Here is a 12354-nt window from a genome sequence, read left to right as displayed (position 1 = left end):
AAGACTCGAAGGGAGAGTGTTTCAGACATCATGCTGGCTGTAATGAAACCTAAATGCAATAAAACCTAAATGAGTTTTTGTAACCTGTGAGGAGTTGAGGGCCTTTCTTGATGAAAGATGAGGCAGAAACATGTCAGTGAGTCCCATACATGTGTTAATTCAATAGGGTGCTTACACACGCAGGTAGTGATGTTGTGGCTCAACTCAAATCTACTCGCATCACTTTGTTGTCCACTGCAGATGGGACTCAATCAATATAACCTTGCGTCAGACTTTCCACCTCGGAGGAAAGCCTGGTATTCGTTTCAAACTGGCCCGTGTGATCCGGTCTAGGCCACGCTTTGTTTTGGTTCCCCAATACCCAATAAAATGCTGAATTGAGTATAACTACTCTCCCCAGTCTCTACGAGTTGGAATAGACGATGGATATACAAAACAAACTATTCTTATAAACCAAACTATGCCAGATTATTCCTATAAACCCCCAAACTACACCACACCAGGGGTTTTATTGGATAGGCCCTAAAATGATGCCCTTCCGGCCGTTGGTTCTGGCCTGATGACTACAACCAGTGACTACAACATGGCGTAAAGTTATTTCCGCTCCCGACCCGATCAGAAACCTGAAAAATTGATCCCAGGCTACCATCAATATAGTTGATCGTCACAGCAACGTCGTCCAACCCTCTGTGCAGGAGGTTGCTAAACAATGCTGAAGATAAAGATAATGCTATCACTAATACCGTCTCTACAGTCGAACAGAAATAGCTTCCGATAACATTTTAGGCAAGAAATAGGCCATGCAGTTGCTCATTATGGATTTATTTCACTTCTCCAACAGCCAGTTTAAAAGTTTAACAGTATTCGGGGGCTTCCATGCAGTATATGGGGGAGTCCATCGCTAGTGGTGATTCTCTCTGACCAATCGGTAGTCTGCACTCAGTATTTTCATGTCACCTTTTGGCATTACAGTCCCTCAGCGATACAAAAAAAATTAGCAGTTAAATTTGGCTAATGGAAAACCAAACCAGGCGTTCTAGAGTCGTACTGAATTACGATGCAGTGGAAAAGTGACATTAGCGATGGCTGGCTGCACGCATGGTTGGGGCCTGCGGTCACACGTGTCGATACATAATACATTTGGCTAATTCTGGATAATCCAGCTTTAAACCTAATGTTGCTCCACATGCCCATTTAATTTAATGTCTTTGTAAAACAGTGAAGAGCTGTAACAAAATTCAGGGTTCTGGGTTTTCAGTACATTACCACCTCCCCTGTTTTTTCCTGGTGTGGTTGTCATGATTAGCCTAGGCAGTAAACTAGAATAATTTAACCTTCAACTCAGATGGCAGCGGCAAATAATCAGGCCTGCACCAGTGTACAGCCACTCTCTCTCTCCCCCCTTACTGCTGCCATTGGATGTTGTATGTTAAAAACAATGGAGGTGGTCCGATGTGTGTAAGCACCATTTCAGTTTCTTGTGTGGGCTTCAGTCTGGAGGTAATTTCTGTCCTGTTGGAGCAAATCCTGCTCTCTGGTTCTGGTCCAGAAACAGGGGTGTCCTGGTGGCGTACCAGGTAGGCCCTAGCTTAATTTGAGTTTGTCTCAGGAGGACGTGTCTTGACTCGTCCTCTTAGGATGCAGAGCGTCCAGGTCTAGTGGACAACTGAAGGTTTTAAACTGAATCCTCCCGTCTTCAGGATACTATGCACCCTGACCGCCAACCTCTGTATTCATTTCGACTTATTTTGGATAAAGTCGTCGGTTAAATCATAGAAATGTTAAATGCTTTAGGTTGGCAAAAGTAGAAGTGGGCAGGTCTAAAGCACAATTTCTCCCTCAGTTGGACGGAGACAACAGCCTCTGGACAAACTCTGCGTTCAACACCATCGTACAGTTCAAAGGCCAAATGTAGCTGTGGCCGCTGTATTTCATGCTGACCAGTTCATTCTGTCATCTGCATGCTGGCTTTCAAAATTGAAATGAACACATGATGTGAAATGAACATGCCCTTTGTTACCTGGCCTGGCCTACCTGTCTTCTCCTATCATGTGATGTGTGAAACTGTTTCGCATACATGTTTTATGAATAGTTAGGTAGCCTGCAGAGATATTTTATCTGTGTACAACATTCATTTGCAGACTGATCTGATCTAATCAATAACATATCATCAGGGATAGGTGTAAAATTACACACTTGAGCATGTGGGTTGTATTCCCCAGAAAGTGTTGATTTTGGAGTGTGTTCCCTGCAACTATGATAGTTTTGCAAGTTGCAACTTGACAGAGTTCAATAATGCAACGTCCTGCTGCCTCCTGCATTACGTATGTCCAATTTCTAAACAGGTGGTACGCAGGGCCATTGAGTGATTTCCAACAAGCACTTTCAAACTCGAACACAGAAAAAGAATCACCTGCACTGCACGGAATGTATTGACAGAAAGCAGCTCAACAACTTGACAGATACAAAGAGGATAACCCAAGCTTTCGGTACAATGTTGGTGAGTATAGCATACATCTACTTTGCAAGGTTGGCATGAAACAGGGCATCTGCAGTGGTTTCTATGCCCTAGGCCTAGATGTCAAGATCATCATCGGGATCCTCCTGCATGGTCATAGTCGTCATTGGCATCAGGCTTGTACAGAATCAGCCCTGAACCAAGGCCTGATTTAAGGAGAACTGATTTCCTGTTGAACACGATATAGTCCAGCAGCCGAGGTGGACGGGTGGAAAATTTGGTATATAGTCTTTTTTATTGGCCTAAAATATTGTCTATATACATTACATACATTCATGAATCCACTTGCTGACCGGCTGTCAGTATTGAGCATTTATAGGGGTTTCTTGTGACCCTACCATTAACATGTGTTAACATATGTGTGTTTTACCGTTGTTGTATAATTAACTTGGCTGAATAGTTGCATGGGAAAATAACCCAGCTAAATGGAGGAGTGACATATCCTGATATTTTCAACTACCTAGTGAATTCTCCAGATGAGTATTAATAATTAGTCTTGCATGCTGTTTTCAACAAATACATATAGCATATAACGAAATACAACAAATATATCTGGGTATTGAAAACCTCAAGGGATGCAACCGTATATACGTATATACCGTGCGACCACTTTGACTTGAGATTTACAATGCTAGCACTATTCACAATCTGATGGACTATAGTACATGGTGGGAATCGTGGGATGTATATTGAGATGGCAGGTAGCCTATGTGACATTGAAAAGGACAAATCAAACATATGGGACACTTTATTGGAACACAAAAAAATCGCTACAGCCTCAGTAATGAACCAGTGAAATTTGGGAATTTTATGATGCCTCTCATAGGGATTGCATTGGCAGCTGCAGTACACCGCTGAAACGGACCAGAAGTGGGGCCGCTGTCTCATTTGGGGGCGTGAAATTGGTAGTCCCCGTGTCTCTATACATACGCAGCCGACCACAGTACTTGTACGCTCTGCTTGCGCACGTAATAATGAAATGTTTTCAAGAGGGAGGGGTTTACCAGGCTAGCTTTGTATAGGAAGGGAAATTATGAATGGATGAGTTTTGGATTTATTTAGGGTGATATGCATTGTTGTTTTCCAGTGTTTCATTATTTGAATAAATGCAATTCGTTATTCTATAATGTACACAGCCAGATGACACATTCACCAGCAATACACAATAGTGTACATCTTTATTTTCAAGAAAACCTTCCACTCTTATTTATTCCAGTGGTGCACAACTTGTATAACTCTGCCCTCTCGTGTCCATAAGAAGAATGGCAGTGGTACCTGCTCTACAACAGCACATCACAATGAACACTGGACTGGGACACTAGTGAGTTCCATGCAACTATGATAGTCTTGCATAAACTGCTAGATAGCCTGATTATCAGACTCTGAGCCTCCTGAAGCAGTGCACTCAGTGGAGTGGCGGGGTCTATGGGCTGGAAACCAGGCTAACTGCTAGATTCAATCTGCACTAAATATGCACCAATATACCACCGCTGAAGTGCCCTTGAACAAGGCATTGAACCACTACGATGAAATGTGTTCTATGAGCAGGGCCGGGCTGGAAACAAGTTCTTGAGCTTAGCCCAGATACCCTGGGTAAATATAGATTTCATTTCATTTCATGTCTGGTAAATACATTTTATATTCAAGTGATTTCCTCTGATAGTAAAGATGTTAACATAAAACTTCTTATTACAATGTATTTCTGGCTGTTTGAACCTCTGCTCCGTTTTACAGCTTCATCGAGAATAAAATATATAAATTATATACACACACAAATGAATGTATACATAACAGAAGTAATATTGAAGCTATATTACAATTTATAAATGTAATCAAGTCCACACTGCTAGTAACTCAAGAGCAAAATAAAGTGACACTTTATATATATATATATGACTTCAATCTTTATTCAAATGTAAAACAAATTAGGGAGAGCCTCTCATTTTCAATCATGTCAAGTCAATTTTCAAAGATTACAATTTCAAGTCCAAGTCCTCCTGTCATTACAGAGGCCGACTGACTGTCAAGGTGCACTACAGAGAGGATGCAGCACTTTCTAAAACTGTGCCTGCATTAACTGTTTAAACAGAACAGAATTTGGGAGAAATAAAAAAAAAACAAGGCAATTCTTCCACCACCCCAACATTCAAATTATATTACAGTATAACGGTATCAACTCAAATGACATACATGACATGAATTATTAGAATTAGGGTTTTGGTTCAGTTCTATAAGGTTAGATAAAGCAGTAACAGAAACAAGTGTTCCCTTAGGAGATTGTTAATTGTGTCGTTCTAGAAAGCTTAATTCTTAGTTAATTATTTTTTTCTTCAATGATCCAGCTCAAAACAGTTTCTCTGGGAGCCATTTTGTCAACAGCTACTTGACCTGTTTTAGACTGACCAATCCTGCTCAGCTCAATAGTATCTCACTCAAACCGATTTTCTTTAGACACATCAAGTGGCATCACCATTGATTGATTGACCATGGCTGTGTTCCAGCTAATGAAAGGAAAGAGTCTCTCCGTAAACCTGTATCTGAACGTGTGCAGATGCTTATTCGTCTCACAATCAGAGAAAGACAGCTGCCCACTGCCCAAGTCCAGCTGTACTCTGATCCTACGTGGGCTTTGGCTGACTTCAACACTAGTGTGCGGCGCTTCAGACATGGGTGTCTCAGCCATATATTTACCATTTAGATGTGAAATCATCCAAAATCCAGTTTGTGGACTTACATTTCTCTTGTCATGGTTTGTCGTCACACCAATTTCCCAGTATTTCTCAACTCCAACCTCTATTTCCCAGCTATGAGTCCCCGAGTCAAAGCCCTCGGAACCCAGGACACAGAGTCTGCTGTGGAGACTCTCTGGGTTGTCAGGAAGGCCCTGTATCCTACTGTGTCGAGCTTTCACAGTGCTCAGATCCCTCATCAAAATTAAATGAGGTGAGGCAGTATTGGGGTCCAGAATCACAGGAAAGTAGGAGACCAAGTCCTTCATCTTTCCCCAAATGTTGAAGGCCAGGTTACCGAGGTGTTTGGACACATCAATCAGTGATTCTGAGACCCACTTTGGTGGATCCTGCAGCGTGCACTGGGGCAACTGGGCTCTTTCTACTGTGTCTTCAGCTTTCAGCTCCATCTCTATGACGTTGATTTTGTCTTCCAGGGTTGTCATCGCTTTACTCAGCCCATCAAACTGATCTTTAATGAACAGACTCTTCTGCGCCTCTTCCCTCTTAAGTGCAGCAATCCTGGTCTCCTCTTCGTCTTGTAGCAACTCATGAAACCTCTTAAATTCCTCCCTAATCCGTTTCTCTGTGTTCTTTGCCTGCTCCTTCATGTATCTTTCTGTCTGAGTGTACAACTTTTCTCTCTCTGTAAAGATATCCAGTGTCAAGTTCAATGGTGTAAGTGCTCTCCGAAGTTTCTCCTTGTAATCGGCCTCTATGAAGGCCTGGCAGAGGTTCCATAGAGCCAAGTTACGAGGAGGTACACTTGTTGCGGAGACACTACGACACACCGGACACTTTCTCTCTACCTGCTGCCGTCTCGAGAAGCGTGGTCTGGCTGCAGTCGACACTATTGGCCGTCTCAGTCTCCAGCATCGCTGCAAACAGGCTCTGCAGAAGCTGTGACCGCAGGAGAGGATGATTGGGTCGAGGAAGATTTGTGGCACACAGTACACGTTAGATCCTTTCTCGGGAGGGTCAACACCGAAGGCATTTTCTTTTATCTCAATATGAGAATGTTCCTGAGATTTTTGTGCAAAACTAATGCTTGGAATGGATTCAGAATCATGAAAACCCCCTAGTTTCATATGTCACATGCTACTTAAAGAATGATGACATTTGGACTTTTTTGCCTTTATATAGGATGTTAAGGGTATATGGTCACATATTATGCTAATAACTCAATTTCCCACGGGAGTTGAATTTCAAACTTTTAGTACACATTTAGAAACACATTGGTGAAGAAATTTCTTGGTAACGATTTAGTTCCCAAATTTTCATAGATTTCTCTTACTACAGTGCTGGCCACAATAATGAAATGCAGGCCATGAGGCCAATGTCTGCCTTTGTCACTATAGTGATGAAATCTGAAAGTTTAATTTAGCATTGGTTATCAGCAGCAATATGTAAACTCCAGACCTAAAAGGCTAAAAATACATAAATATTTTCCAAGATTGATGCCATAACTTTGTGACAGGCAGCACTACATTGAGATAGATGGAAGTGGACCCTAACATAAAAAAAGATCGGCATCTTTGAATTGGTCCATAACACTCCCAGAAAACAGGTGAGAAGTATTTCTGAAAAGTTAAATAAAAATTACACAAAAAATGGTGCATTTATATAGCGCCTTTATCCAAGGCGCTTTACATAGATTGTGCATTACATTCACCCATTCACACACACATTCACACACACACACACACACACACACACACACACACACACACACACACACACACACACACACACACACACACACACACACACACACACACACACACACACACACACACACACACACACACAATTCAATTCAGTTCAAAGGAGCTTTATTGTCATGAGAAAACATACGTTTACATTGCCAAAGCAACACACACACACACACAGACGGAGACAACACCACTAAAATGTATTCTAGGTATATTTATAGAAAAAAGGGGGGTGAAGGAAAGGGGCAGAGCATGACACTGTTTGACTCTCTGGGGGCAACACAGTGTTCATAGGCTACTCCCCTTTGCTGTTGACAGTATTCACACTCGTGCCCAACTCTCTCAGAACAGGAAACCAAGACCCATTTATCAGGCTTCTCTTGTAAGTTGTTCATCAGAATGATGCTTATGCTTCACAGTTGTCAGATCTTGCATAATAAACATTTACAGCACAGTTGTTAGATCTTGCATATGAAACATTTACAGAAATAATTCAGCCAAAATGCAACAATTACATAATCTGTAAAAGTATTATTATTAATCCAGTTGACCGACAAAACAGTAATGATATTTTGTGTAATTTTAATGCTTGTGGTAAGGCGTGAGTAAAGATGGACATTTTCATTGCAGCGAAAAAAACAGTGAAAGAAAGTCTACATGTTTAAGCTCTGCTTGCAGCAGGTCTGTAAAGCAGGGCTTCTCAAAGTGGGTGCCTCAGAATACTTATATACTTATTACTAATATTTGGAATTTAACAGTGTCACTAACCACTGCACTTAGACCTTAGTCTATACTTAGTCAAAACTGACCAGAGGCAAGTTAAACTGTACTTAGTATGTACTGTACTAGTATTAGTGCGTTCTTTTTCAGCCTAGAATACACCAAGTCTCTTCACCAAAAATAGCAAATCTATAAGCTCACAATACGTTGTGAGTTTATAGATCTGCTATTTTTGGTGAATGTTCCCCCCAGAATAGGAATACAGGGGTTTAAGTGGTTAAACGCCATGTATACAAGTTGTTTTCAGTCTGTCTGTCTGTCTGTCTGTCTGTCTGTCTGTCTGTCTGTCTGTCTGTCTGTCTGTCCTAATGCAAAGAAATCTCTCTCTCTTCACTTTTCCTTGTGACTGTGGAAAGCCCGGTGATGCGTCACGCCAGGTTACCTTATGACATACCGCCGGTACTCTATCTTTGGGGGAAAGATTTATATATTTACACACCGTTAATATGACAAAAGGTGCTGTAAATTAACAATGTAATCATTCAGGGGTGCCGTGAATGAAAAGGTTATTTACTGGGGAGACCTGAGCCAAAATGTTGGAAAACCACTGCTGTTAACAAAGATGGCAAGGTCTCAGTCTGTACTAGGTCTGTCCCTTTGCTGCCACACATCGCTACTGGCTGGATGGTCACAGAGTATAATATACTCTAATTTATACTTTGGCATGTCCCTTTCTCTTGCCAAAAATAATGTAAAGCTGGAAAAAAGGTGAAAGGGTTGCACGATAAAGTATAAATTAAGTCCAATTACAGTAAGGTCTATCACCTTGGCTTTAATTCTACTATTACTACTACTACTACTACTACTACTACTACTATACTACTACTATTATTACTACTTTACTGTACCTTCACTGGTAAGATCCTCATAGGGTAATGAGGACAGGTACTGCTAAAAACAGGAAAGAGTCTCTCAGTGAAGTTGTATCTGAAGGTGTGTAAATGTTTGTTGCCATCACAGTCAGTGAATGACAGCTGTCCCATTTCCCAGTCCAACTGTACTCTGATCCTCTGGGGTTTCTGGCTCACTGTGAGATCAATAGCTGGTTGCGGTGAATCTGCAGCCTTATAATCACCATCTAGACACCAGATCATCCAGTATCCATCCGCTATGGTTCCTTTCTTCTGAACAGACTCTGACATCACACCTAGCTCCCAATATCTGCCATCTCCAACCTCAATGTCCCAGCTGTGAGTCCCCGAATTAAAGCCCTCGGAACCCAAGACATGAGCCAATGTATCAAACCTCTCCGGATTGTCGGGAAGCTGCTGTATCGCTCCACACCTCACACTGGTCAGGTCATCAGAGAGGATGAGTCCTGGATTGGCAGTATTGGGGTCCAGAATCACAGGGGCGTAGAAGACAATATCCTTCATCTTGGTCCAGACTTTGAAGGTCAGATTTCCCAGGTGTTTAGCTACATCTATCAGTGCTCCTGAGAACAACTGTGGGAAAGAGCCCATTGTGCACTGAACTCTTTCTACTGTGGTCTTATAGTTCTGCAGGAATGAGATGTCTTCAGCTTTCATTCTTTCCTCTATGACTCTGATTGTGTCTGAAAGGGTTGATATCTCTTTTCTCACATCATCCGTCTTTGCCTTGATCATCTGACTTTTCTGCTTCTCTTCCTCCCTCAATACCACAATCCTGGCCTCCTCTTCCCCTTTTAGAAACTGGTGAATCATCTCAAACTGATCCTGAATCTTTTTCTCTGTGTTCTGGGCCTGAATCTTCATGTGCCTTTCTGTTTGGTCAAAAGTTTCATGAACCTCTTTAAGGATCTTCAGCCTCTCCTTTGCATTTTCTAGTGCTTTCTGAATCTCTTCCTTGTAATGGCAGGCAGCTTCTTTGATGGGACAACACACATGGTTTTTATGTCGTAGAGAAATCTGACACAACCAACACATTGGCTCTTGGTCATCCTGACAGAAGAGTTTAAGTTTCTCACCGTGCAGATTGCAGAGAACCTCAGGTCTTTGGATCTTCTTATTTTTTAAGGCCTCACAAAGGTTCTTCAGGGCACGATTACAAGGTGGCTCCCCTGTGAGTTGTTGAAGTGTCGACGAGCAGGGAGTGTATCTATTAAACACACTGAATCATGTGACACAGTGAAACCGTCGTTGGTTCCCAAATGTGTAGATGTGAGTGCCACAAGTTTTTGATTGTGAAAGTAAAAGTAAAAGATGTGACAAGGGGGATATTCTGTTTTTTCATGATTCAACGTTTTGCAGATTTCTCCAATGGTGGTGATTATTAAAAGGCAGCTCAATACGCCTAGTTAACTTTATGAATTAACATGTGAATTTGTTTATGAATATAATTAGTTTTGCACAAAAAACACTCCTAAGTGGCTATGGCCGAATTTAGCCCAAGGAGTGTTTTTCGTGCAAAACTAATTCTTGGAATGGGTTCAGAATCATGAAAAACCCTTAGTTTGACACGTTACATCATGCTACTTATGGTATAATGAAATTTAGAACATTTTGCCATATATTGGTTGTTGATGGTACCTCAACCTTCAAAACATCCCCTAGGGTGGTTGAAAGAAACCAATGTGGGATATGGTAGTAGACTAGACACCCTTACAAACACATTGGTGAAGAGAATTCTTGGTAAGATATTTATTAATATCCCCTGACTAACAAGAGATTTTGCAAGATCTTTAAAAGACTACATTCTAGTCTCATTTTAAAAGACTAGAATGTGTGTATTAAAAATGTTTCCTCTCTACATATTGTACTCTTTTAAAACAGGGTAATTCGAGTACCTGAAAGCCCAATTAATTATTATTAATAATTTAATTTAAAGAATCAGGACCACTTTAGGTACCTACAAATCAGAAACTATAAATAAGAAACTATTAAGAAGAGACTGGGAGTAGAGATCATTGAGCTTTTCCAAAATGCGTATGCATTGCAGACTCTACTTATCAAAAGATAGTTTCAAAATGATATGTAGGTCTAGATATAATACTCTGAATATTAAAGCAAGATGGGAAACAGAAGCAACCTTATTATATCAACTAAAGAATGGGAAAGAATATGCAAACAGCAATGGGAAATTCCCCACATGGAGAGAATTCAGCTGAAAAAATGTGACCATGGGATACATCACTGAGGATACGTCCCAGGTGCATACATGCGATGTTTTTTCGTTCTAGTTATTCCATTTATAGTGACTCATAGGAATAGACTACGTACGTGACAACCAGGAATAGTCTGGTGACCTCCGGAGAGACGGGTGACAGCCGGAATGTAGATAGATGGCACCCGGGAGCAGTATGGGTTGGTGCCCCAGCCTGTGTCTTCCGTGAGGAGGAACCCCAACAAACCCACGGTGAGGCCTTTAGGAGGGCCATTCAAGCCGCAAGCATGAGTCTGCAGCACCACCGTTGCCCAGGTGGAGCCTGCAGAACCATTGCGGCTCAAGAATCCACCACTCCTGAATGAAGTGTCTGGTGCTGGGAGTCTGGTGCAACGCACAGGTCCTGGACCTGGTGAGAGCAGGAGTGGACCTGGTGAGAGTCGTGAGACGTAGGAGAGGCCCTGACAGTGACAGGAGTCAACCCACAAAGCCTTCCTTCCACGCACCAGATTGATCTACGTCCCAGTCCCGCAACCCTGGTCTTTCCCTAATGGGACTGATCGAGGGTAGCTAATGGGTCACCTGAGTGAGGGGTATGATGTTGCGAGACCTGAAACCATGATGACCTTGGATACATCACTGAGGGTACGTCAGAGGGAATACAAGACTGCTCGCCCCTTTACCAACTCGCCTCGGGCGTACAGTCGGTGGAACAGCGCGGTCTGGTATTCCTAAAGTAATCTAAGTAAATTATGCTTAAACGGTTAAACCTAACCTTATTCCTAACCTCAATCTCAGTAAAACGATGCCTAAACCTAACCCTATTCCTAAACTTAACCCAGTAAAACTATGCCTAACCCTAAACTTATTTCTAACCTTATTCTCAGTAAAACAAAATAAAGAATACAAGAACCGCTGCACCAAGCTGTCGGCGTGAGGTCGGCGGAAAAAATCTGGGGCGAGATGGAAGTGGGGCGACCTGACCTGGTACCCGTCCCAGGTGCATCCATGTGATGTTATTTCGTTCGTTTCTTTTGTACACAATACAATTCTCGTACCAGTCTGAACTGTTGGAGATCCTGTGGGGAGATTGGAGGTCAAATTGAAGTCTTCGCGGACAACTGGTTTAAATAGATTACTCATGTCTCTAAGACCTGGTTTTATTTAAATTCAGTTGTGTTGAATCTGTTCCATTAATGGACTTTGTTCACCTGTTTGAAATGGATGCAATAAGTGAGTGAGTAGAGAGGTCAGATATCCCCCCTTATAGCCTATGTATTATATTGTATGTTTGGTTTGTATTGTCTTCAGTCTTTTATTTTTCATGTATGTTTTGTTTACACAAGGACATTTCTATATAAAAAGTTAAAAGTCAAAACTCTTGAAGTGTATGGGATGCTTAGGGTGATGCTGCATAAAAAAACAAGGGAAAATAATAATAATAATAATGGCCTGGGCCGTGGCTCAGCGGTCCAGGCACCTTGGCCGGTAGCCCAAGTCTGGCAGTGTGCCGCGGGTTCGACTCCCGATC

General features: G+C 41.9%; 1 protein-coding gene across 1 annotated transcript; it reads right to left on the bottom strand.

The window, feature by feature from the left end:
- Positions 1–6027: 6027 nt before the first annotated feature.
- LOC306923261 (nuclear factor 7, ovary-like) lies at positions 6028–11966 on the bottom strand (the record flags this gene model as incomplete). Its single annotated transcript, XM_079501294.1, has 3 exons — positions 6028–6147; positions 8588–9585; positions 11882–11966. 3 exons carry the CDS (start codon positions 11964–11966, stop codon positions 6028–6030), a joined length of 1203 nt encoding a protein of 400 aa, XP_079357420.1.
- Between the last annotated feature and the right edge of the window lie 388 nt (positions 11967–12354).

The sequence above is a fragment of the Electrona antarctica genome (assembly GCF_951216825.1).
Source record: "Electrona antarctica genome assembly, chromosome: 5".
Lineage (NCBI taxonomy): Eukaryota > Metazoa > Chordata > Actinopteri > Myctophiformes > Myctophidae > Electrona > Electrona antarctica.
This window is presented reverse-complemented; position numbering and strand designations above follow the sequence as displayed.